We start from the raw sequence: 27,683 nt of genomic DNA on the forward strand, positions 1-27,683 counted from the left end.
GTGTCCATGTATCTTGTGTCTGTCTTCTTAGAAGGACACCAGTCATTAGATTCAGGGCCCACTTTAATCCACTATGACTTCCTCTTGACTTGATTACATCTACTATGACCCTATTTTCAAATAAGGCTACATTCACAGATACCAAGTGCACATGAGTTAGGAGACACTAGTTAACTCAGCACAAGCCCTTATCACCTATACAAAAACTTAAAAAATACATAAGCAAAATTTTTAAATGTTAACTGTGAAAAAAATGTTCAAAGGCCCATAAATTTTAAGAATAAGGAAAGTCAGGGGATCTGGGTGGCTCTGCTGGTTGAACATTTGGCTCTTGATTTTGGCTTAGGTCATGATCTCAGGGACATGGGATTGAGTCCTGCTTCGGGCTCTGCATTCAGTGGGGAGCCTACTTGAGGATTCTCTTCCTCTGCTCATCCCCTGATCACTCTAAGATAGATAGATAGATTAATTAATTAATTAATTAAAAATTAAGTCAGCTCTCTGAAGCCTAGAAAACCTTGTATCCTCCCCTAAAATGAATGTTCGTTAAAGCCCCCTGACACACAGATTTTCCTCTAAATCATTTGCTTGACACATGTAGCTATTCCCCCCAGGTGACACCACAAACCCCCCCTTCTACAAAACATAGGTTAAGGGGGATCCCTGGGTGGCTCAGCGGTTTGGCGCCTGCCTTTGGCCCAGGGCGCGATCCTGGAGCCCCGGGATCGAGTCCCACGTCGGACTCCCGGCGTGGAGCCTGCTTCTCCCTCCTCTTGTGTCTCTGCCTCTCTCTCTCTCTCTCTATCATAAATAAATAAATAAATCTTTTTAAAAAAACACATAGGCTAAGTAGTAAAAACCTGCAATAAAGGGCTGAGTAGATACAGGAGTGTGAACCACAGGTTTCCTAATTTGCTGTCTATCATTTGCAAGAATAAGTCCTATTATAATGACTTTTCAAACTTTTCTTGATTGTGATTCACAGTAAGAAATAATTTTATAGGTTGGTGATCCTATCTGTACACCTGTACCTATGTATGTGTAAAGCAATACTTACCTTTATTACATACAAACACTTTGACACTTATTCTATTTCTTCTTACTGCTTAATTTCAGGACCCACTTGTGGATGAAAATCTACAATTTGAAAACCCCTCCCCAGTAGTAGACCTTGTTGAAAATATGATGCAACTGAATGACAGAACATTAGCTAGGAAGGAAGCAAGCCTACTAGATTCTTAAAAGGGAGATGAGTATTGGGAAGAAGAGGGAAAAGGTGAAGCGACTTGGCCTTCTTTTTTGTTGTCCTATCATACAAGAACTCTTTGAGGTAGAGATACATCTGGCAACGACAGGAGGACATTCTTCTAGGCTTCCCCCAAGCTCTGGCAGGCGAAGCTCACAAGCAGAGCAAGTTTGTCTTCCAGATTCAGCTTCAGAGGGTGAGAGAGATACTGATGAGATAGGAACCTCTTTGCCGCAATTGCTTCATCGTTTCCAGGTTTGATGTCCTGCTTCCCAACACTTCTTCCAGTAATCTCTTCTTTTTGCAAGGCAGAAGTGAGCAGAGGCAAAATAAATAAATAAAATAAAATAATTAAAATTAAATTAAATTAAATTAAAAAGTGAGCAGAGGCCCCCAGTCTGGTCAGGTTATGAATGGAGCTGGCAGGCCAGAATGCAGAGCACCCCACGGTAACTCCATGTAAGTGAAAACATCCTGAGAAAGGGTTTCAGCTCTTTACACTCATTTTTAGTCACCAGAATTCTCTCTCTGAAATAACTGCTTTAAAACTTTTCTGGATTGGGGTGCCTGGGTGGCTCAATCAGTTAAATGTCCAACTCCTGATTTCAGCCCAGGTCACGATCTCAGGGCCCTGAGATTGAGCCCCAAATTGGGCTCCATGCTCAGCGGGGATCCTGCTTTAGATCTTCTCTCTCTCTCTCTCTCTCTCTCTCTCTCTCTCTCTCCCCCCTACTTTTGCATGCTGTCTCTTTAAAATAAATAAAATCTTTAAAAAAACAAAAAACAAAACTTTTCTGGACTGTGGTCCTGAGTGGTAAGAAAAACCAGAGAGAGGGATCCCTGATGCCTTAGTGATTCAGCGTCTGCCTTTGGCCTGGGGCGTGATCCTAGAGTCCCGGGATCAATTTCCACATTGGGCTCCCTGCATGGAGCCTGCTTCTCCCTCTGCCTGTGTCTCTGCCCCCCTCTCTCTCTCTCTCTCTCTGTGTCTCTCATGAACAAATAAATAAAATCTCAAAAAAAAGAAAAAGAAAAACCAGAGAGAGAGAGAGAGTGAAAGAATGGGCTGCTGTTCATTCATTCATTCAACATATTCACTGGACACCTACCATGAGTCAGGTTCATTTAAAGTTTCATTTAAGCAATCAATATAATACAAATTAATCATTCTGTATTTACTCATGAAAGCCCTTTTCTGGATCCCAAAATGAAGAAGACACATGAAGAAAGAGCCATAGTCATTCCCAACCATGTTATATTAGTAAGAAATAAACCTTGGTTGCTGCAAAACCACTGAGATTGAAAGAGCCCTTCAACTGTCTCCATTTTGACCACAGTCTGTATTTTCTAATTGACTGAACTTTTCCTTCCAGTTTATCTCTTAACTCAGCAAAAGACTCAGGGGGTAATGCATCCATGTTGGGAACCAAAAGCACCCCTCAAGCAATAGGGACTACCTTGATGCCAGCAATACCTTGCATGATTGACCTGAAGACAATGATCAACCTGATCTTACTGCCCACCTGCACCTACCCCACAGACTTTCTCCTACATTTTCCCTATATAAACCTACAAGTATTTTCAGTGTTTTGGAGATAGTCCAAGACTTAGTCTACTGTCTTTCTGGTGTTGGCCTTGCTGAAATAAATTCTTGTTTCACCACCATTCCTCTCTCTGCCTTTGGATTTTGTCAGAAGTATGTGACCAAATCCGGTCCATTTGGGACCCCTGGAGCCATGTGCTCTTGCACCCTAGGGCTCGGGCAACAAGATTTTGGAGTCATTTGTTACACAGCCTAACTAGGGAAAATTAACTAATACAGCAGCCATGATTTTCATCATGCAAACTAGAGAAACAGAAAAGCCTATTTCCATTAAGTTATTTCATGAAGTCTTTGTACAAACACCAGCGACAACTTGAAAACTAATGAAACAAAAACTAGCTGTAAGAGCCATTGAAAAATAAGAGTAGCTGGTCTGTAAGGAAGACGTGCTGTTAAATCATCATACACTTGAAACGTTATTATCTTTATATATACAAATTAAAGCAATGTTTCATGTAAAGCTTTACATTTTACGAAGCAGTTTTACAATCGCTCTTTTTTTACATATGAGGAAATTGAGGCCCAAGATGGCACAGTGACCTCAACTCCCAAGTATTCTGACTCCAAAGCCTTACTTGCCCAAAATCACACTTCATAGTTGATACCTGGTGATTAACGCAAAATATTGTTTTTAATCAGGATAAAACTTGAGGTGCACTGGCCTGCATCACCCTGACCAGGATGCCCCTTTTCAGGGCCCCACCCACACAGCGCCCCCGGCACGTCACCCTCCCAGCTCCGGCCCCCGCCGGGGCCCACGAAACCTTACGTCAGCAGAGCGCGCCTCGTCCCACCCTTTTCCGTCCGCCACCCTTCCCGAAAGGCCAAGCGGAGAGCAGGGGGAACCAGCGAGAGGGGAGCGGACGTGATTGGGCTGGCTGTGTCACGTGACGGCCACGAGGCGTGGGATTCGGCTTTGAGCAGGCGGAGGCGCCGCGCAGAGGGGGGGTGCGGCGGGGAGCGGCTAGGAGGTCGGGGGAGGAGCTTGAGCGCCGGCCACCGTCCCGGCTCGACCAGACATCGTGTCTGGTCTCTGTTTATTGCCGTCCGGCCGCTGGCCCGCCGCGGTACCACGGAGGCCAGTCGCTCGCCCGCCCGCCAGGAGCAGCCGCCAGCTGGAGCGACGGCGGGGGATGGAAGCGGAGAACGCGGGCAGGTAAGGCCGAGCGGAGCGCCGCCCCTCCCCCGCGCCCCTCGCGGCGGCCGGCCGGCCGGCGGGCGCGCGCACGCACGCACGCGGGGGTCTTTAAATGCCGCGGCCGGAAAACAAAGGCCGGGGCCGCGCCTGCGCACCGCGGGCCTCCCCGGCCGCCGGTGGCAGGTTCCTCCGGCAGCGGCCGGTCCGGCGCCTCAGCTCTTCCTTGTTCCGGCCCTCCCGGCATCCCGCCGGCTTTTAGATGGGTTAGCGAGCAGCCAGCAGTCTCCACTTGATGTTTCTTCGCGGTTCCCGTTCTGGCAGCGTTTCCCTTTAGCCTCCCTTATGCGAAGAGCTGTAAAGATGGAGAATCACACGTATCACCCCTGGAGGTTTTACTTTAGAGTTAGTAGATTTATCGTGGCTTCTCCCCCCACCCCCAGGTTTACTAAAAGCACCGCGAGGAGCCCCAAGGTAGGTAACACTGCCGTACTAGAGCTCTTGAATTCTGGACTGTGACTAATACCCCAAGAAGTCATCAGTCCTTTCCTGTGATCTTGGAGGCGAACTTAAGAATCCACTTTCAGTGTGACCTTTGGGGAGTGTTAGATACGTAGAGAGAACGTTTGGCAAGAGCAGAGATTTCACAATTTGAACTCCTGGCAGAGAACTAAACGAAAAAATAATTAGATGGGGTAACAGGGTCTTTAAAAAGAAAAAAGTATTCTGCATTGGAGTAAGATTGTTTTAGACCTAATGAATTTTCCTGACTCTCCGTGGCTAATGGGTCCTGGACTTAAGCAAGACATTTCGCTTCTCTGGGTCTGTTCATATTTGTAAAATAGGGCATCTCTGATACCGGGTCCTGCATGCCGTGAATCTGGGTTGTATGGAAGGGATTAGATTACCAAAATAGTCTTTAGCGTTTAGGAGAGGTATATGTAGAGAAAGTGTGGGCTTGATAATCCTGCCTTTGCAGGTCGAATCCTGAAATAAAGTATTGCACTTCCTTCCCAGAAGAACTTTACATTTAAAAGAATTTACTGGAATTTGTGGAACTTGCTCCTACCTCTGTAATCTTACTTCACATCAGCACTGAAACCTGTGTTGAGTCTAACAGCAAATGAATTACACGTTAGAAGACCTTGCTCACTGTCTCACAGCAAAGTAATAGGTGTCTTATACAGTGTTTATCCACAAATTGACATTTCTGTTTTAACTTCATCCCGTGTTATAGACCATTTTTAATTTTGACTGGCAAAGTTTCAATCCCAGGAAATAAAAGAGAATTTTGTGTTAGTCGTGTAAGGGCTTTATCCTTGAGGATTCTGAAATGACCGAGGCCCCAGAAAATCCCGAGAAATTGTTTTTTTGTCAATCTCCTCTTTATGCTACTCAAGGAGTAGAATGGAATGGGTATGATGAATTTACTTTTTATTTTGGAAGAGTCATTTTTAAAAAGTCAAGGAAAAAATTCTATTAATATGGGGACTCCTTTAAAAAAAAAAAAAAGAAGAAGAAGAAGAAGAAGATAATTCAAGTATCATGAGTATTTAAAGGCTAAACCAGAGAGGAAAAAAGGAAGAAGAGGATACTGTTTCAACTGAGCTCCAGCACAAAAAGGACATTTACCAAAAACGGAAAGTAGGGTGTCAAATTAAAAATGACTGGAAAAGTGTAATACAGACCACTGAAAATACAGAATGGGAATAGTAACCCTCAAGTGAAATCAGCCTTTCTAGAAATGTTAGAGACTGGCGTACCTGGGTGGCTTAGTGGTTGAGCGTCTGCCTTCAGCTCAGGGCGTGATCCCGGGGTCCTGGGATCCAGTCCTGCATTGGGCTCCCCGCAGGGAGCCCGCTTCTCCCTCAGCCTGTGTCCCTGCCTCTCTGTGTCTCCCATGAATAAATAAATAAAGTCTTAAAAAAAAAAACAACAACTGTTAAACCAAGAACTTTTTTAGTTAGATATTGACAACTGGGGCAAGAAAGGCCTGGGTTTTCTGCATAGTTCACTGGCATGCTATTAGGAAATAAACACTGAAAAGTAAAAATTTTGTTTAGGATCAAAGTCAATAAATTAGAGGACAGACTCCACCTTTGGAAGAAATGGGACCCCACGTGTTTATTTTCAGGCTTCGGGCTCCTCTCCCATTTTCTACAAGTTCTTATGGACTGGCAGTAATCTACCTCTCATTTGAAATATGATTTCTCTTAGAACAGCTGAAAGTTCTCTTAAATGCCCTCATCGATCTTGTCTCTTATTATTATTATTATTTTTAGAGATTTTAATTCTTAATTCTGGTTCTGGTCTTAATTTTTTATCTCTTGTGTAAAGAAAAATGATTGTAGACTGGAAGTGGCAGAATGAATGTTTTTAAGAAACAAGATCGGGCAGCCCGGGTGGCTCATCAGTTTAGCACCACCTTCATCCCAGGGCGCAATCCTGAAGATCGGGATCGAGTCCCATGTCAGGCTCCCTGAATGGAGCCTGCTTCTCCCTCTGCCTGTGTCCCTGCCCCCCTCCCCCTTTCATAAATAAATAAAATCTCTAAAAATAATAATAATAATAATAGACAAGATCGATGAGGGCATTTAAGAGAACTTTCAGCTGTTCTAAGAGAAATCATATTTCAAATGAGAGGTAGATTACTGCCAGTCCATAAGAACTTGTAGAAAATGGGAGAGGAGCCCGAAGCCTGAAAATAAACACGTGGGGTCCCATTTCTTCCAAAGGTGGAGTATGTCCTCTAATATATTGACTTTGATCCTAAACAAAATTTTTACTTTTCAGTGGTTTTGAGCATATTTAAAAGGAACCAGTGACCATTAGGCTACAGTATAATTTCAGAAAAAAGGACATACCAAGTTAAGTTAATTCCATTTTGGATAATGATAATTGGACTAGCATCAGGAGGATGATCGGGGGTACCTAAAGTATGTAATCATTTCCTGCTGTCTTTATTATTCCAGCAAAATTACTGTATACCAGGGAGTTTTAAGTGTTTTGCATGTGTTAACTAATTTAATTCTCATAACCAGTGAATTAGGTACAACTATTGGCATTGTGCCGATGTGGAAAATGAAACAAAGAGGCTAAGGAACTTGAGTCAGTAAATGACAGAGCTGGAATGTGTACCCAGGCAATGTCGCTCAGAGTCTGCTTCCCTAACAACTGTGCGTGTGCTGTACACCACTTCTCTGTGGGCAGGATGGCTGTCGGGTTAGGTAAACTCCAAACTGGTTTACCGCTGAAAGAATCAAGGGTCAGCTGTGTGTCGTGTACTTCTACCCCATCTTGTTCTTTTCAACAGTTTAACAATGTGAGGGTGCTGATAAAATTTGTCAGTGACCCAACTCTAGGAGAGGTTTGTGGAATCAATAGTTTGAGTCAGAACTCAGATCTATCCTAACTGGCTGGGATGGTGAATCACCTTTTTTTTTTTTCCTTTTTTTAAAGATTTTTATTTATTTATTCATGAGAGACACAGACACAGAGAGAGAGAGGCAGACACACAGGCAGAGGAAGAAGCAGGCTCCATGCAGGGAGCCCGATGCAGGACTCTATCCCGGGTCTCCAGGATCAGGCCCTGGGCTGAAGGTGGCGCTACTGGGGCTGCCCATGAATCATCTTTTACCAAAAGAGCCACAATCCTGTGCCTAGGTACAGAAAAATCAATGATGAAAGTCAATGTCATTGATGAAAGTCAATGACAAATGACAAAATAGTGAGGATATTTGAAATCCTACTATATGAAGAATAGTTGAATTAGTTGAGGATTCTGGCTTACTCTAAATCTTTGCGTTTCTGATAGGTTGTATACCACAAATACTCAGTGATGCATGGTGAAGCACACACTTCCACTTTGCAATATTAAGTGTAGTCTTTAGGGGATCCCTGCATGGCTCAGTGGTTTAGCTCCTGCTTTTGGCCTGGGGCGTGGTCCTGGAGTCCCAGGATCCAGTCCCATGTCAGGCTCCCTGCATGGAGCCTGCTTCTCCCTCTGCCTATTTCTCTGCCTCTCTCTGTGTGTCACTCATGAATGAATAAATAAAAATCCTTAAAAAAAAAAAAAGTATAGTCTTTAAATAGTTATAGTAGTATTCCATCTTAGTTGAGCATTTGTATTATTTAGCATTGATTGTTATTTTGTAACTGTTCAGTGTTGTATTATTATTATTTAAATGAAAATAATAAAATACCGCTATATGAGTATCATTCCAAAATTCATATGTTGAAAACTAATAGTCCCACTATGATAGTATTTGGAGGTGGGGCCTTTGGGAGGTGATTAGGTCATGAGGGTGGAGCCTTCATGAATGGGATTAGTGCCCTTATAAAAGAGGTCCCAAGAGATCCCTCACGTCTTCCATTTTCTAAGGATTTAGTGAGAAGGAACCCATATGAACTAGGAAGCAGACCCTCAACAGGCGCTAAATCTGCTGCCTTGAACTTGGACTTTCCAGCTTCCAAAAGTGTATTAAGTAAAAATGGTGGGGGTTTTTTGTTATTTTTAGTGAGCGAGAAAGCAAGGGGGAGGGGCAGAGGGAGAGAGAATTCCAAGCAGGCTCCACACCCTGTGCAGAGCCCAACACACGGCTGGTCTCAGGAGCCTGACATCCCGACCTGAGCTGAAACCAAGATTGGGTCGCTTAACTGAGTGGCCTAAGTGCCCCTGAAAGTTGTTTCTGATGAGCCACCTAGTTTATGGCATTTGTTACAGCAGGCCAAGGGGACTAAGGCAAATGTATTTAGAAAAGAGCAACCTAAATCTTTAAAATGGTGGAAAATAACTGAGGATTAAAGAAGTTGGAGTTTTTAATTTTAGAGAAAACCTGAGAGAGTTTTTGAAATTCAGCAAAACCTGAATTAACTGGACTCCTCAGTCCACTGTGTTGTGTTTTTGAGAAAGACCATCAGGAAATATGTAGTTCATCAGGAAAATGGACAGTATGTTGATTCCAGGTGGCCATAAAAAACAGTGCTTTGAGCACTGATGTTCAGGAGAAGGGCGGTGTGAATGGCAGCCTGGGAGGGGATTGGGGGGGTGGTTAGCTGGAAGCACAGGAGAGGTGGCACAGAGAAGTGCAGGGACAAACGTGATAGAGAAGATAAGTGAGCAAAGGGAAATAAGACCATCCCTCTTGCTTCTTAGAGATTTAGTTATCAGGGAGTTACAGAGAATAAAAACTCTAAAGAGTCTGTTTGGAATCTGGACAGATTTAGTCCTGTTTTCTCTACATTGTCCATATATAAGAAATCATTTTCATGGTTCTGAAAGGTCCTGAGAGGATGAGTGACTTGGCCAGGTGCTCTTCTGTTGCTGTCCCTCACACAGAGAAAATGAAGGCTGTAAGTTTTGCACAATTCTGAGTTACAAAGTGGCAATCCTGTCCACAGCAAATGTATTAAATATTTTCACATTAAGGTTGAACAGGTTTATGCTGCTTACAGGTAGAACTATTACTGGATCATAGAAAATTAAATTATCCAGAACTCCAGTTTCCTAGATTTGAAGTTCTTGAAGGTTTTTGTATGGATATATTGCTTGCTTCTGCCAAGTAATAAGAGTATGTGACACACTTTTTGCTTTTGTTCTTTTTAGGAAGCTGTTGAGATGCTAAGACTAAACACACAAAGATAGTGTATTACTTTAGAACTTATCTATCACATTTTTCATAGCTTTGTTTTTCTATTCCTAATTTCTTTATTTTCTATTTCTAGTTTAACTGGTTGTCAAGTACCAGGGATCATTTTTAGAAAGATTAAAAAGGACATTGTTGATATCAGTAAGTTTCTTGGTTTCTTTCAAAATAAATAAATCTATGTCTCTAAAATCAACTTCATATTTTTTTCTTCCTTTTCATTTTTTCTTCAGCCAATTGATTTCTAAAATTTTAGTTTTCAGATTCTGAGCTTCAGAATTTAATGACTCCTAAATATGTGAAAGGAACCACATTTTAGAAATTTATTTTTTAAAGTTCAGATTCCTTTTGTAATGTGGTATTTTCCTAGATTAAGTATCTTTTTTTTTTTTTTTTAAGATTTTATTTATTTATTCATGATAGACATAGAGAGAGAGAGAGGCAGAGACACTGGCAGAGGGAGAAGTAGGCTCCATGCCGGGAGCTCGATGCGGGACTTGATCCCGGGACTCCGGTATCGTGCTCTGGGCCAAAGGCAGGTGCTAAACCGCTGAGCCACCCAGGGATCCCTGCTAAATTAAGTATCATAAGTTTGGACTTTGTGAAGTGCTTGAAATGGGACTCCTCTGTGAAACTCTTGAGAGAGGTAACGAGGCAAATGGAAAAGGGTGAAGGTTGCCCTCCAGAGTGTGGCATACTAAGAACAGACATCGTGCATTCTTCTGGCACTCACTTATTATGACCATATATCTTTACTTTTACATATTCCAGTTGAAAGGGGCTGCTAATAGCTCAGGAAACTGCACCTGGCCACAATCAAAAGTTACAGTTCATTTTACTAGAATTTCCAAAGGGTAACTATGTAAGATGTCTCCATGTAACCTAGCAGTATCCACACCTTCATTAGAGTATTTGTGTCATCAACACTAAACAACAGGACAATCGGAGCTTCTTCCAGACATGCCTCTCTCCCGGTTTCATGGAGTTTCCTCACAGCCCAGGCACCACCCCTCACTCAGGCCTCAAACGAAGGAACCGAGGCTGCTTCCTGCCCCCAAGCCGGAGGAGACATCAACCTCTCAGCACTTGCCGAAGGGAGAAAAAGAACAGCAAGAAGCAATTGAACATATTGATGAAGTACAAAATGAAATAGACTTAATGAACAAGCCAGTGAGGAGATTTTGAAAGTATAACAGAAATAAACTCCGCCAACCATTTTTTCAGAAGAGATCGGAATTGATCGCCAAAATCCCCAATTTTGGGGTAACATTGGTTAACCATCCACAAGTGTCTGTACTGCTTGGGGAGGAAGATGAAGAGGCACTGCATTATTAACAAGAGTTGAAGTGACAGAATTTGAAGATATTAAATCAGGTTACAGAATAGATTTTTATTTTGATGAAAACCCTTACTTCGAAAGAAAGTTCTCTCCAAAGAATTTCATCTGAATGAGAGTTGTGATCCATCTTCAAAGTCTACTGAAATCAAATGGAAATCTGGAAAGGATTTGAGGAAACATTCAAGTCAAACACAGAATAAAAGCAGCAGGAAGAGACAGCATGAGGAATCAGAGAGCTTCTTCATCTGGTTTACTGACCATTCTGATGCAGGTACAGATGAGTTAGGAAAAGTCATCAAAGATGATATTTGGCCAAATCTATTACAGTACTACTTGGTTCCCGATATGGATGAAGAAGGAGAAGATGAAGATGATGATGGGGGGGGGGGGGAGGAAGGAGAGGAGGATGAAGAAGATGACTAATGGAACACCGATGGATTCCAACCTTCCTTTTTGAATTTTCTCCAGTCCCTGAGAGCAAGTTGCATCTCTTTTTTCCCCTCCTCTTGTGCTCATCTGCTCTGTTTTTTGAAGTCTCTTTTCTCTCCCTTTATATCATGGTTCTCAACTTATTTTGGGGGGAAATACCTTGAGCAGAGTACAGTGGGAAAAGAATCTCTACCCCTTGCTGTTCCAAATTCATTTTTATTTCTTCCTGTCTCAACAAAAACTTTATGGAATCAATACCACTGTGATCTGTGGGAAAAAAGAAAAACCTTCTGCTCCCTTAGCTCTGCTGGAAGCTGGAGGGTGCTAGGCCCCTGTGTAGTAGTACATAGAATTCTAGCTTTTTCCTCCTTTCTCTGTATATTGGGCTCAGAGATTACACTGTGTCTATGTGAATATGGACAGTAAGCACTTACCAGTGTGTACCTGTCTACTTTTTCTCTTGTTTAAAAAAGAAAAAAAAAAACTTTAAAAAATGGGGTTATAGAAGGTCAGCAAAGGGTGGGTTTGAGATGTTTGGGTGGATTAAGTGGGCATTTTGACAACATGGCTTCTCCTTTGGCAGAGGGAGAAGCAGGCTCCATGCAGGGAGCCTCACGCAGGACTCGATCCCGGGTCCCCAGGATCACGCCCCGGGCCGAAGGCAGGCGCTAAACCACTGAGCCACCAGGGCTGCCCTCCTTTGGCATGTTTAATTGTGATGTTTAACAGACATCCTTGCAGTTTAAGATGACACTTTTTTTTTTAAAGGTTTTATTTTTATTATTCATGAGAGACACAGACAGATTGAGAGGCAGAGACATAGGCAGAGGGAGAAGCAGGCTCCATGCAGGAAGCCTGACGTGGGATTCGATCCCTGGTCTCCAGGATCACACCCCGGGCTGCAGGAGGCGCTAAACCGCTGCGCCACCGGGGCTGCCCGATGACACTTTTATTTATTTATTTTTTTAAACTTTTAAGATTTTATTTATTAATTAGAGACAGAGAGAGAGAGAGACAGGCAGAGGGAGAAGCAGGCTCCATGCAGGGCACCTGACGTGGGACTCGATCCTGGGTCTCCAGGATCATGCCCTGGGCTGAAGGCGGCGCTAAACCGCTAAGCCACTGGGGCTACCCCCAATGACACTTTTAAAATAAAACTCTCCTAATGATGACTTGAGCCTTGCCACTCAATGGGAGAATCAGCAGAACCTTTAGGATCTTACTTGAAATTGACATTCTCTATTGTAATTTTGTTCCTGTATTTTTAAATTTTCATTTTGTTTCACTGGAAAGGAAATATGCTCAGTTTTAAACCTTAAAAGTGTACAAGTTGCTTTGTTATAATAAAACTAAATGTGTACACATTCACAAAAAACACTGAACAACGGATGTTTTTACAATTCATCAAAAAGAGTTATGAATACTATTAAAGAAAAGTAGGGGGTGGGGAAGAGGACATGTTACTTTGTGCCTAGCACAATTTAAGCACTTCTCTTCATTTTTCACATTTGAGCTTCTAGAACTTTTTTTTTTAATTTTTATTTATTTATGATAGTCACAGAGAGAGAGAGAGAGAGAGAGGCAGAGACACAGGCAGAGGGAGAAGCAGGCTCCATGCACTGGGAGCCCGATGTGGGATTCGATCCCAGATCTCCAGGATCGCGCCCTGGGCCAAAGGCAGGCGCCAGACCACTGCGCCACCCAGGGATCCCCAAGCTTCTAGAACTTACTACATACTTTTCTGGTGTGCAGCCTCAGGTTACAATACTGTTTTGTGTTCTTTCTACTTTAAAGTCTGCATTAAACAATTTGTGTGCTTTTAAAAATATCAATAAATGTAATTATGCTACATAGTATTTTCTCATGTTAATGTATCAAGTTTATTGCATTACTGTGTTATTTTTTTTTTTACATAACTGAACATGATATATTTAAGGAAATGAAACACTTTAAAAAAAAGATTTAATTTGAGAGCAAGAGAGAGAGCACAAGCAGGGAGAGGCAGAGGAACAAGCAGACTCCTTGCTGAGCAGGGAGCCTGATGTGAGGCTGGATCCTAGGATCCTAAGGTCATGACCTGAGCCAAAGGTAGATGCTCAACCGACAAGAGCCACCCGACACCCCAGAAATAAAACTCTTAAGATATAGTATAATATCTTTCTAATTCTTAACCTTTTCTTTAGCAGGTTATCTTAAAGATAGTTTAAAGCTAAAATTCCTCTCCATTGGTTTGTCCACTGGGGTTTGGCCCCTGTATGTCTCATGAGCACCCAGCATCCTAGCCTAGCCACCCACAGTCTATTACCCTGTATCTGCCTCGGACATTTAAGTTTATTAAGGCTGTTTTATTAAGATGCAAATTATACACTATGAGTTTTTACTCATTTACTGTGTACTAGTTTGCCTTTTTAATCTCTACTTTCTGAGCTTCTACTTTGCTTTCTTTGTGACTAAGAAGTGTGTAGTTAACCCACAGAAAACATGACTTTTCTCTCCAAATGGCAAATGATACCCATTTTATTTCCTAGTGTTTTCTTTCCATTGTGTATTTAATGGCATCATTTGGCATCAGTTGTAGTTTGAGTTTCACAAAATATATGGTTTATTCCTCTGGCTTTGTGCTGAGGGAAACAGTTTGAAATAGTGATTTATAGTCACTGTAAGATCTTTTTGGCAGTTTTCTGTGAAGGCCTGTGTTCCTTATATTGAACTGACCAGTGGGAACCGTCTAAAAAATATTCAGAAAAGAGGTTTAAAGTGTTTTTTTCCATAAATTCACAGATACGTACAGAATATCAAATTCTAGTCTTAATCTAATGGTAGAAGCCCAGCAACAATTTAAAAAAGATCCAGGGCAGCCCTGGTGGCGCAGCGGTTTAGCACCGCCTGCAGCCCGGGGTGTGATCCTGGAGACCGGGGATCGAGTCCCACATCAGGCTCCTTGCGTAGAGCCTGCTTCTCCCTCTGCCTGTGTCTCTGCCTCTCTTTCTCTGTGTGTGTGTTTCTCATGAATAAATAAATAAATCTTTAAAAAATAAAATAAAATAGATCCAATGAATAAATCATTAAGTAGGCAGATCAACCGAAAGAGAACCTTAAGTTAACTTGGAGGGAAGGCAGGAATAGGGAGATTTGGTCAAAGGTATAAAGATTACCAAGGTCTGGGGATCTAATGTACATTGTGGTGGTTACAGTTAATATTGTACTATATTCTTGAAAGTTTCTAAGAGATTTTCAATGTTCTCATTGCAAAAAAATAGTAATTATTTTTTTTTAAGAAATAGTAATTATTTGACAATGCAGATACTAGCTAAGACTCTTAATAATCGTTTTTTTGCAATACATGTATCAAATCAACATGTTACATACCTTTACCTTGCACAGAGTTGTGCAGTGAATCAGTAAAGCTAGGTGAGGGTTAGATTGGCAGAATCTTTGTGACAAAGGGATTAAATCTGAAGATAGAGATGCAAATTGTTTTTATGGACACTTTAAACCTGTATGAGCTGCTGTGCCTTTTAAGTTTCTCTGCACTAATGATCTCATTTCAGAGAAAGCAGAGACTGACTTGACAGGACTGGTAAGTTTTATTGATGACACATTTTGTCATTAAACAGTGGAAGAGTTAATTAGTGTTTGGTTAGTAAGCACAAGGTAAAATTAGGGTGAATGTGCACATATGGAAAAAGATATTCCTTCTCCCTTTTGACCATTTTATCAACTCTAAATATTACAATCTGTTACTAAGTGTTTAGATCCTGAAGTCTTTTATTACAGTTAATTGTTTAAATTCCTGGTTGGGAATGGCTTTTATTGTCATATTTTATATTTTTATACTTAATTTTTCTTTCAGCTATTCCCTTCAGCAAGCTCAAGCTTTTTATACATTCCCATTTCAACAAATGATGACAGAAGCTTCTGATATGGCAGTGATGAATGAACAGCAAATGCCCACAGAAGTTCCAGACCCAGCTCCTGCTCAGGAACCCGTACAAGGTAGCTTTTATCAGGATAGTTTAGAAAATTAGCTATTGGACTAGCCAGCTTACAGAAAAAAAGGGTTAGTGATGAATTTTAGTTTTATTTCATTCATTTATTATTTTTTTAAGATTTTATTTATTTGACAGGGAGTGTATACAAGCAGATGGAGGGGTAGTCAGAAGGAGAGGGAGAAGCAAGCTCCCTCCTGAGCAGGGAGCCTGACACGGGTTCTGGGATCATGACCTGAGCCGAAGGCAGGTGCTTTATCAACTGAGCCACCCAGATGCCCCTGGTTTTATTTTAGTATTAAAATTTCTAACTTCTTTTGAAGTATGTACCAGGCACTGTGATAGGTTTTGGGAAATAAAAGAACATGGATCTTGGGATCCCTGGGTGGCGCAGCGGTTTGGCGCCTGCCTTTGGCCCAGGGCGTGATCCTGGAGACCCGGGATCGAATCCCACATCGGGCTCCCGGTGCATGGAGCCTGCTTCTCCCTCTGCCTGTGTCTCTGCACCTCTCTCTCTCTCTCTGTGACTGTCATAAATAAATAAAAATTAAAAAAAAAAAAAAAAAAAAAAAAGAACATGGATCTTGTCCTCAAGTATCTCGTGATCGAGAAGTAGAGAATAATAAGTAGAGATCCCTCAGTGGCTCAGCGGTTTAGTGCCTGCCTTCGGCCCGGGGCGTGGTCCTGGAGTCCCGGGGTCGAGACCCATGTCATGTCAGGCTTCTGCGTGGAGACTGCTTCTCCCTCTGCCTGTGTTTCTGCCCCTCCCTCTCTCTCTCTGTCTCTCTGTCTCTCATGAATAAATAAACAAAATCTTAAAAAAAAAAAACAAGAAAAGAAAACACAAGGGAATTACTTATTCTTTTATATTATATTTCAACACACAAAGGTGTGGAGGGGGATAGAATGCCTTGAGAGCTCATAGGGTTGACACCTAGTTTGGACCAAGGCTCAAAAGCAGCTTCCCAGAACTCAGGAACCAAGGGTGGGGAGATTTTATCACCATGAATAGTGGAGTGGGGAAATTCCAGTCTTAAGGAGCAGCATGTGCAGAAGCATAGATACAAAAAAGCATGACCGTTAAAAAAAGTAGTGATTCTGTGTCACTGGCCTCTGGTGCATAGCCAGAACATAGGCTTGTAACCTGATGAATGTAGAGTCTGTTCTGAAGGCAGTAGGGAGCTTTTGAGAGAATGTAAGCAGAGGGTGACTTGCATAGACTGACATTCTAAAACTCAGCCTAGAAATAGTGTAGAGGATAGATTGAATGGCAAGAGCTGAGGCAGAATATGGAGACAAAACATGGACTCAAGACTGAAGAATATGGGGATGAAATGAGGAGGTCCTGAGGGGATGGAGAAAAAGGTAATGGCTTTCTCCAAAGTAGCATTATCGTAGGAGAAATGTGCTCAGAATTTCACTGTATGATTTCAGAAAACGCATCTGCCTCCGTTGCGTTGGAGATGGCCCTGCTCTTGACTCTCCTATTGGTGTAGAGGTAGATCCCTTAGTATTGGAGTAAACAGAGTGAGGTAGAAGAGAGGACGGACAGGAGGCTGGGTTAGGGAACCGCCAAAGAGTAGTAGAATGGGAGAGGGGCCCAAGAAATTGAGAGATGTCAAAGAATTAAGGGTGAGAAAACCCAAGCCTTCTTGTGGGTAACTATAGGTCAGTGATTCTTGACCGAGCAACTCCCAACCACCCCCCACACACATCGCGCAAGGAACATTGCACGGAACATTGGGCATTGTCGGAAATGACTTTGTCATGGTTGGCAGGGTGCTCCTGGCATCTATTAGGTAGAGGCCAAGGTTGCTGTTAATTTCTGTAAGGTACAGGACAACCCCCCATAACTAAAAGTTATTCAACCTAAAATGTTAGTAGTGCTGAGATTGAGAAACTCTGCTTAGGTCCTGAAGTAGATCCCTACTCTTCCCTTTTGAAAAATTCTTTCATCTGAGAGATTTCATCATTAGCACCTCTAAATTCACCTCTTTAGCTGTGTGTGGAACAGAATATACATTCAGTGTCTAAAACAAGCCCACAAGCCATTTGAGGCTTTCTATTGCTGGAAATGGGAAATTGAGTTAAAATGTTTCTCTTTCTATTTTTCTACTTATTTTTTCATTTGTTTATTGACCTATTTGTGTATTTACATTTAGAATTTCTATAAAATAGTATAGATGCCTTGTATTCCTGGGGAGGCAAAGATGACAGGTAAGAGTGTGTGGAAAATCAGTCTTAGTTATTGTGGGCATTTCATCCAAAGAACAGCTAGCAGAGGAAGGAGGGTGGGGGATGGGCCCATGTGAACCCAGTCCCAGGGTGAAGAAGGAGAGAATAGTGCAGAGGACCCTGAGGTTGGGAGATAGAAGAGAAAGATAGTGTTAATAGAGTGACTTTTCTGGGAAAGTTGCCTGATGTTGTATAAGTTATATTTTTCTGCATCTACGTCCTGGAAATCATTGTGTTTCAGAGACTCCAAAAGGAAGGAAAAGAAAACCCAGAGCAAAAGAACCCAAAAAGCCAGTAGAACCTAAAAAGCCTGCTGAAGCCAAAAAATCTGGCAAGTCCACAAAATCAAAAGAAAAGCAAGAAAAAATTACAGACACATTCAAAGTGAAAAGGAAGGTAGACCGCTTTAACGGTGTTTCAGAAGCTGAACTTCTAACCAAGACCCTCCCAGACATTTTGACCTTCAATCTGGACATTGTGATTGTAAGGATTTTTGTCCCTATTTGGTTCTATAAATGGCACATAGCATTTTGTTGAAAACAATCATTTCTAAAAAATCCTTTTAGTGGTAAATGGTGTCTCCTTCATGAGAATGTGTTATATGGGTGTGTTTAAGAGGATGGGCTCCACTGTGGGGCTATCTGGTTTCAGATCCTGCCGTAGGATATAGGGGTATGACCTCAGACAAGCTTTAACCTTCCTAATCACCAGTTTCATTACTGGTGAAGCAAGGGTGGTGATAGTACCTCCCTCGTGGAGTGACAGATAAAATAATCCATGTGGATTGCTTAGATTATATGACACCTGTGAGTTCTCCATAAATAATACTGACTTTGAGCTTTGATTTTTGTCAGTAACTCTCAGAAACATCAACATGCAAACAGCTCTAGGTGATGTGGAGTGAGCTGCATGGTGGGACCTCACTCTTTCCAGCCCAGTTGGAAAGAGTGAGGGGGGCCTGGAGATATATGAGGAGTAAAATGGTTTTTATTTTTAAAATTTGTTTTTTTTTTTTTTTTTTTGGATTGAAGCATAGTTGGTACAATTACATTCGTTTAAGGTGTACGACAGTGATTTGAGAAGTCTGTGTGTCACTCCACGCTCCTGACGGGTGTAGCTACCATCTGTCCACATACACTGTTAGAGTACCCTTGGCTTAGAGTACCCTTGGCTGTATTCCCTGTTCTGTGCCTCCTGCTCCTCTTTGCCTGTTTTGCCCATCCCCCTTTGCCTCTGGCAAACACCATTTCCTCTCTGTATTTATGGCTCTTTTTCTGCTTTTTTTTTTTTTTTTTTTTTTTCTCCCAGACTGGTTTTTGTTTTTTCTTGTTTTGGTTCGTTTGAGAGAGAGAGAGATTACGAGAGAGCAAGTAGTAGGGGCAAAGGAGGAAATAGAGGGAGAGGGAAAGAGTGAATCCCAAGGAGGCTCCACACCTAGCATGAAGCCCCACGAAGGGCTCAGTCTCCATTATCCTGAGATCATGAACTCAGCCAAAACCAAGAATTGGATGCTTAACCGACTGAGCCACTCAAGGGCTCCCAGACTGGTTTAAAAACAACAGCAACACTTTAAATATAAAGGGAATGTTTTTCCTCAAAATGGAATACTTTGGGGGTGCCTGGGTGGCTCATTAGGTGTGGAGTCTACTTAAAAAAAAAAAAAAGGAGGGATCCCTAGGTGGCGCAGCGGTTTGGCGCCTGCCTTCGGCCTAGGGCGCGATCCTGGAGACCCGGGATCGAATCCCACATCGGGCTCCCGGTGCATGGAGCCTGCTTCTCCCTCTGCCTGTGTCTCTGCCTCTCTCTCTCTCTCTCTGTGACTATCATAAATAAATTAAAAAAATTAAAAAAAAAAAAAAGGAATATTTTGTTCAGATCAAGAATAGGTACTTAATAAAAAACATTGCTTATAATGCTGTCTTAAATTTTTATTTTAAAAAATTTAGTTTTATCCACCACCTCTCCACAGAAGCCCTAAGGCTTAAACCATATTTTTCAAGACTTAACTATATAGGGATCCCTGGGTGGCGCAGCAGTTTAGCGCCTGCCTTTGGCCCAGGTCGCGATCCTGGAGATCTGGGATCGAATCCTACATCAGGCTCCGGGTGCATGGAGCCTGCTTCTCCCTCTGCCTGTGTCTCTGCCTCTCTCTCTCTCTCACTGTGTGCCTATCATAAATAAATAAAAATTAAAAATTAAAAAAAAAATAAATAAAAGACTTAACTATATAAACATTTTTTGTAGATTGGCATAAACCCAGGACTGATGGCAGCTTACAAAGGGCATCATTACCCTGGACCTGGAAATCATTTCTGTAAGTAATTATTTTTTTTATTATTATACTTTTAAACTATGTTTGTTAATATTTGGGGATTTTTTAAGCGAATTGTGTTTTTTTAAAAGAGGGTATTTGTAAAGATCTATATATGTTTTCTATGCCGGTGTACACAAAAATAAAAGATTTTTTTTTTTTAATAAAAGATTTGAGAGGATATGTCACTGTTCACATTTTAGTGTAAGAGAATGAAGGGCAAGAAAACAGTACTTCCTCTTTTGTTTTGTCAGTTATTTTATAGGGGTTTTACTATATTTTTTTTAATGAATTTTCTTTTTTACTTGTTATCTATGGTGAGAGTAACAATAGTACATCATTGTGCCAGAGCAGACAGAGAACTGACCTTTCCAGATTTCTGCTGATCTTATTTCCCAAGAAAGATAAAATGCATTGCTCCCTGGCAGTCAGTTATTACAGTAGTTAAGAAATTCTGTGTTGGAGACATTCTCTACAGATTCTTTGTATCTAGCAGAAAATACTTGTAGAGTGAGCTTATTTTTATTTATTTTTAAGATTTTTAATTTATTTGTTCATGAGAGATAGAGGCGCAGAGGGAGAAGCAGGCTCCATGCAGGTAGCCCGACATGGGACTTGATCCCCGGTCTCCAGGATCAGGCCCTGAGCTGAAGGTGGCACTAAACCGCTGAGCTACCCGGGCTGCCCCAGAGCGAGCTTTAAAACCAAGTATAACTACTGTTGTATTATCTTATATGAAGTCTACTTACCTAACACCACCTAATAGAGAAAGGCCTGCAAAAGCCCTCAGGAAATACTAGTCAATTATCTAAGAGTAACATTATAAAACATTTAGATCAGGGGCGCCCGGGTGGCTCAGTCAGGTAAGTGTCCGCCGGCTTTGGTTATGATCCCAGAGTCCTGGGATCAAGTCCCAAGTCAGGTCCTCTGCTCAGGGGGGAGTCTGCTTCTCCTTCTCCTTCTTCTGCCTGCTGTTCCCTCTGATTGTGCTCACTCTATGTCAAATAAATAAAATCTTTAAAAGAAAAAAAAAACAGGGCAAAAGATCTAGTAATATGTTTTTGGAACTAAGGATTGATTGATTGATTGATTGATTTATAAAGATTTTATTTATTTATTCATGAGAGACACACAGAGAGGCAGAGACACAGGCAGAGGGAGAAGCAGGCTCCATGCAGGGAGCCTGATGTGGGACTCGATCCCAGGTCTGCAGGATCACGCCTGAAGACTGCGCTAAACTGCTAAGCCACCCAGACTGCCTTCATCTCCATTATTTAAAAAAAAAAAATGTAGAAGTTGGGTCTTTTTTTTTTTTTTTTTTTTTAAGATTTTATTTATTCATGAGAGATACAGAGAGAGGCAGAGACCCAGGCAGAGGGAAAAGCAGGCTCCCTGTGGGGAGCCCAATCCCAGGACCCCAGGATCACGACCTGAGCCAAATCCACACTGAGCCACCCAGGCATCCCAGTTTGAACTTTTCATTTCTTCCATCATCAGGACATTTGAATGTTCTGGGTCTCTTGGTGTATGTTTTTATCTGTTTGCGATATTCTGAGGGCAGGGGGTAGTATCACAAATTTTTAGAAGGGAAACAAAGATTTTCAGTTTCCTACGCTGAGTAGCAGTGTACTTCTGATAGCTATTAATCTGCCCTGTGAAAAGGAGATAAAAATGGTAATTAATGTCTTAGAAGATCATTATGATCATTAAATGAGATAATCCACACAGAGGGCTTAGCACATAGTAATTGCTTGATATATGGTATTTATCTGTAATTTTTTAAGTATCCTAAATTTTTTTCTTGTAATTTCAGGGTAAAATGTAGACTACTGTGTCGATCCATGGGGCAAAAATCTTTGACTTACTGGAAATAAACTGAACTGTCATTTTCACAGGGAAGTGTCTGTTCATGTCAGGCCTGAGTGAGGTCCAGCTGAACCATATGGATGATCACACTTTACCAGGAAAGTATGGTATTGGATTTACCAATATGGTGGAAAGGACAACACCAGGCAGCAAAGATCTTTCCAGGTAATTACATTTATTTTTATAGGTTGGAACCTGATCATGCCGATGCCTCATATACTCTAAGAATGCTAAATGTACCTATTTGAGGCTGAGCTTAACAAATACATGAATAGATCTTTTATTCAAAGCTATCTGAATTTAGCGTATTAATATTGCCATACTTATATTTTGACTACTTTTTAATTCAATTTTAGTAAAGAATTTCGTGAAGGAGGACGTATTCTAGTGCAGAAATTACAGAAATATCAGCCACGAATAGCAGTGTTTAATGGAAAATGTAAGATTTACTTTTAAATTTTATCTTTTTTATTTGCTAACATTATGGGCAATGTAAGTATGTTTGTATTTCATTTTAGGTATTTATGAAATTTTTAGTAAAGAAGTTTTTGGAGTTAAGGTTAAAAACTTAGAATTTGGACTTCAACCCCATAAGATCCCAGACACAGAAACCGTAAGTACTTAAAGTGATTCTTGTAACAATCAGCTAAATACGAATTTTTTTTCTAGCTAGTTTCCCTTTTTTATTTGTCCTATCCATTGTAATTCATGCCATTCTAAAAACACTGTATTTTGTTTAGTAATAGTTACATGTCAACTGAAACTAATTGTTGCAAATTAATTCAGGAACTATTTTAAAAAATAAACTTTTTTTTTGGTTAAAATGTCTTACTGATGTTATTTGGCTAAACTACTGGGAGGAGTTGAAAATAAATTTAATGGCATATTTTTATTAGCAAATTCAGGTAGGTTAGTCCTTTTTCAGTATGAAACAAACATGTAAATATAGACATGCTCCTGATGAGTAAAACTGCTCATTACCCTCTGCTGGTGTATCTTAGCCCAATTTCATTCTAGAGCTGTATGAATAGTATGCAGCTCGGTTGCAGACAGACATCCAGCTAGCCTGACTGGCACCCGGTACTGTTGACTGGTGCCGCTGTGTCCACAAAGGCGTCGTGAATAACAGTGGGTTTCAAACTGTCATTTCTGCAGAGCTTCTGCAGACATTAGGTTTAAATTTGCTTCTTAATGTAGTTTTGTTTACAACTTTTTAAAAAACAACATACATGCACAGACCCATGTGTTCTAGACAACATTTTAAATAATGGAGAAGCCCATGTGCTGACAGGGTTTTGTGGAGAGCTCAGAATAAAGTTTCTGTCATCTCCATACATTTGAACTTCTCCTTTTTAAATTTCTTCTAAGTAAATATATGCTTGATAAAGTAAGTGGTCTTTCTTAAAACCGAGGCCTAGGGATCCCTGGATGGCTCAGCGCTTTAGTGCCTGCCTTCGGCCCAGGGTGTGATCCTGGAGTCCCGGGATCGAGTACCACATCAGGCTCCCTGCATGGAGCCTGCTTCTCCCTCTGCCTGTGTCTTTGCTGCCCCCCCTTCTCTAATGAATAAATAAATAAAATCTTTAAAAAATAATAATAATAATAATAAAACCGAGGCCTACACTTGTCTACTTTGGTAAAGTTGGTGCAGCTGAGTTCATTGCCTTCTATAGATACTGCTTTATTGTCCCGTAGGAGCCAGATGAGGCTCGGCTACACGCCTTGAATGTAGGTGACCATAATAGTGCAGTACTAAGTATTGGATAATATCATGACAGGTAGTGTTAGCTCCTATAGTGACCTTGGGAGTGCTGTGTGTTTTAGTTTATTCTTTGTTATGAAATATTTGCAGTTACTGATGATGTTAGTGATTCAGCTTTGAAACAAAATTTTTTTTCAAATTTCTGCATCATTTTAATTGAAGAATATCTTGGGATGGGAAAATGAGTAATTACAAAACCTGGTAGTATTTATACCTACATATCTTTAGGAGTCAGGAGTTTCTAAATGCTTTATAAACAAACAAAAAAGTTTGTTTTATGGAATGTTATGGAGGACAATATAAAAATTGCAAGAAATTGCAACTAGAAGTTCCATAATCGAGCAGCCTCAGTCTTTGATATGTATGTGATATATAGTATTATATATTTTCTGTTCTATGAAGGACAGTTTGTCACCATTATCCCAAATAATAAATGCAAATGTCTTTCTCCTTAGCTATTTGACAGAATTCTCTCTGATTATGCTTTTGAGTCAAAAAGCAGGAATGTAGAACAGGAAATAGAGAGCATGTGACCATTCGTGTGTATTTAAAAAGGGTGTGGGAGAGTACATATGTGAGATACATTTGATCATATATTCATAGAATACATCCGGAGCCAGCAACTGTGATTGCCCTGGGAAGAGAACTGGTAGAGACAGAACTGGGAGGGAAGATTCTCAGTGTATATACCTCTTTGCCTTCTAGCACCTTTAGAATTGTGAACCATGTGTTTACTATTAAAAAGACAAGATGATTGGTAAATGAACATGAGGGGGAAGCCTCTTCATTTTTTATTTATTGACTTTGTAGTAAGTAAATTTTACGAATTTGAGCTCAGACACAACTACTTGTATTGATTTGCATATATTAATGTGTGATAAGCATCATTTTTAACCAAAAAATGTATGAGTTTTTTAATCTCTATGTGAGTGGATTCAGTAGACTTGGAAGATTTATGTAACTGTAAAATTTTATGATTCCAGCTCTGCTATGTTATGCCATCATCCAGTGCAAGATGTGCTCAGTTTCCTCGGGCCCAGGACAAAGTTCATTACTACATTAAGCTGAAAGACTTAAGAGATCAATTGAAAGGCATTGAACGAAATACAGATGTGCAAGAGGTACAATATACATTTGATCTACAGCTAGCCCAAGGTATGTTCCCATTTTCAACCCATTCATTCATTTCATGGATCTATACCTTACAGAAAGCAGGTTGTGAATTTAAAAGCAGGAGAAAAGAAAAGTTACATTTGCAGCATGAGTTCTCAGACATTAGTCACTGTTAAAATCTCGTTTTACCAAGGTCATCTATCTGTTGTGGGTACACCTACAGATGTTGAGGGTATAAGAAACATGGTAAAAAAAAAAAAAAAGAAAGAAAGAAAGAAACATGGTAGCCACTTGACATTAAATGTAATAGGCTTTTGCAATTCTTAGGAGTTAATTTAGTATATGTTATAAAGAGTTTAAAACATGATACTAATGAAAGATACATCTCCGTATATGTGAACTAGAAAAAGATTCGTTCATGATGACCTTTGAATAAAGCTATTTTCAAAACCGTTGTACAAAATCCATTTTAAATCCCTTTTACTCTTCTCACAGAGGATGCAAAGAAGATGGCTGTTAAGGAAGAAAAATATGATCCAGGTTATGAAGCAGCATATGGTGGTGCTTATACAGAAAATCCGTGCAATGGTGACCCTTGCAGCTTCTCTTCCAGTGGGCTAAGTATGTTCCCCTCCATATGTGGATTCCTTTTAAATGCTTGGTTTTGTCAGGACTGGGGGGCAAGTTTTTTTTTGTTGTTTGTTAGCTTTTGGTTTTTTTTTTTTTTTTTTTAAGAGAGAGAATTATTGAAGTGTAGGAATGGCACTGAAAATCTGTAGTGGCCAGTAATGGAAATACAGTGGTTATCTGATGTCCCGCCACACATGTGTGTCCAGCTCATTCTCTCTAAGTTAGCGAGTCATCCCATTCACAGTCCCTCTGTGAAGTCCTGTATCTGCCGAAAGAACAGAGATTTATTTATCATGGTAGTCAAGAAGCTTGCATAACTATTTAATAGCAATTTCCCTTCACTGGACTGCTCACATCTCCTCATTGAATCCTGTGACAATTTTAGATAGAACAAACTAACACTAACATTCTTTTCCCCCCTGGCAGCTGACAGTGGAGAATCAACTTTCGGTGACATTCCAAATGGGCAATGGATGACCCAGTCGTTTACAGACCACATTCATTCTGTTAATAATCATCGTGAAACCCAAGAACAGGAAGAAGGAAACCATGCTTAAGAGTGGTGTCTCTCAGCTCTACTCAAATGCTGCAGTTTTAATGCAGTTGTCAAGAAGTAGTCCTCAGTTTGCTGACAGAGGCGTTTTATTAGTATTTTGCTCTGGTGATACAATGATAGTACAGTTGTGTGGTAGAATCAACTGTATGAACCTAAGTAAGTGGGAAAGGAAGAAGTGGGGTTTTTTTGTATTTGAATTAACCATCATTCCAGCTTTTTATAAACTATACTTCATTCATGAAGAAACTGATTTTCTTGTGGGAGTCACTTTTAATCTGTAATTTTAAAAGAAACATTCTGAAAAAAAAAACATTCTGAATATTTATACTTGATTATTAACTGTGCATAAACCCAGACACACTGTTACTTCTTTTATGCTTAAGAAGGACATGCTAATAATAATTACCACTGGTAAAGAGGCGGATGTATTCATTTTTGTATATGAAGTTAACCCACAGTGGAGTCTCACTGGGTAATTGTTAGCAGCGTTTGAGTTGTATTCACACTCAGACCTCTTTATCTCCACTGGTTTATGAGAGATGCTCAGCAGAAGTGTAGTTTGGCCTTCGGGCAGCAAAGCTAGCCCGGCCTTCCCTGCCAGGGTACCAAGCCCTGGGTGTAAATCCCCTAGTACAGGCAGAATGGGAAGTTCCAGAGAATGAAGTAGACCTTTAAGTTTGTTACTTCCTCTGTGTTTTACCTGAGAGACATACATTTGATAGGGAAGGAATTGAATTTTTCTTACAATATCTGTCACCATTCTAATTTTATCCTTGGCTTTAAGGGTACAACATGGAAAGTGGTGAGAAATGAACTCTCAGGCTGAGCAGCAATATGCTGGAAGTGTTTGATAATCTTATTTAAACTGGTGCTTTATGTACATGAGATGTATTAAAATAACAATTTTTCTTGCTAGGTATATCTAGTCAGTAATTTTTTAAAAATCTCTGCATCATTGCTGTTACTGTGGACTTACTGAGCTTCACGGCAGGGTTGGTTTGAAGTAACATCCCTTTGTGATTTTTCTGATGCCTCTTCCATGGTGCTACAAATAGTCCAGACTACTCGGCCTGGTGGATAGTGAAGCTAGGTATTCAGAAATGCTACTGCAATTAATTCCTGGTCACTTCTGAATGTCCTGATTTCATACATACCCAGGGAGCATGCTGTTTTTCAATATAAAAATATTTATGAGGCTTTGGGGTTTTTTTTCCTCTAAGAGATTATATGTTCTTCTCTATGTAATAAGAGAAACAAATTCTTGTGAACCTTTCTTTTTTTTTTTTTTTAATTCTTGTGAATCTTAACATGCTTTTTAGCTGTGGCTATGATGGATTTTATATTTCTCTTAGTCTAGGTCAAGCTGTGTAAAAGTTATTTAACTCATGTACTGTACTGCTGTTTACATGGATGTTTTATGCGGGTGCTTTGAAGTGCCTTGCATCAGGGATTAGGAACAATTGAATTATTTTTTCATGGGACTATGTAAAGCATGTAAGTAGGAATTGCTTTGGTGTATAATAATTGTAGCCTTACATTAGATTTTTTTTTCTTTGAGTAGAGAAAATACTCTTTAAATTATGATGGACACTCATTAGAGAATGAGTTTGAAGATTTTCCAAGCTTACAATAATGGTGTTTTTCATTACATATGAAAAATGAGTGGTAAATGTTGATATATCCTATACATGATAATATGGGACTTTTTCATTAAATAATATTGAAAAAGTTTTTAAATTCATTTGGAAGTCTGATCGTTTTTACAATAAAAAATATTAAGAACGGTTATCCCAAGTTGCAAGTTTTTCTGCAGCAGGAGCGACT

The 27,683-nt window shown here is 40.5% G+C and overlaps 2 protein-coding genes and 1 pseudogene across 3 annotated transcripts in view; 2 read left to right on the forward strand and 1 right to left on the reverse strand.

Moving 5' to 3' along the window:
• Nucleotides 1–3,768: 3,768 nt before the first annotated feature.
• On the forward strand, nt 3,769–27,647 carry TDG (thymine DNA glycosylase). Of its 2 annotated transcripts, none has more exons than XM_077846134.1 (10): nt 3,769–4,005; nt 15,251–15,393; nt 17,863–18,104; nt 19,866–19,935; nt 21,828–21,963; nt 22,155–22,237; nt 22,317–22,411; nt 24,544–24,715; nt 25,169–25,294; nt 25,730–27,647. In XM_077846134.1, the coding sequence occupies exons 1-10, from the start codon at nt 3,983–3,985 to the stop codon at nt 25,858–25,860; spliced, it is 1,221 nt and encodes a 406-aa protein (XP_077702260.1). In that variant the 5' UTR covers nt 3,769–3,982; the 3' UTR covers nt 25,861–27,647. The 2 variants fall into 2 exon arrangements, with proteins under 2 accessions (XP_077702260.1, XP_077702261.1); XM_077846135.1 differs by lacking the exon at nt 3,769–4,005 and adding an exon at nt 4,319–4,458.
• On the forward strand, nt 9,886–12,947 carry LOC144282460 (protein SET-like; annotated as a pseudogene).
• The window catches only part of GLT8D2 (glycosyltransferase 8 domain containing 2), a 38,663-nt gene continuing 34,443 nt past the window's right edge, over nt 23,464–27,683 (reverse strand). Inside the window, exon 12 of the mRNA XM_077846142.1 lies at nt 23,464–25,568. Within this exon, the coding sequence (XP_077702268.1) occupies nt 25,525–25,568 (44 nt within the window). The 3' untranslated portion in view covers nt 23,464–25,524. The remainder of the gene's footprint in view (nt 25,569–27,683) is intronic.

Source organism: Canis aureus, chromosome 13, assembly GCF_053574225.1.
Source record: "Canis aureus isolate CA01 chromosome 13, VMU_Caureus_v.1.0, whole genome shotgun sequence".
Lineage (NCBI taxonomy): Eukaryota > Metazoa > Chordata > Mammalia > Carnivora > Canidae > Canis > Canis aureus.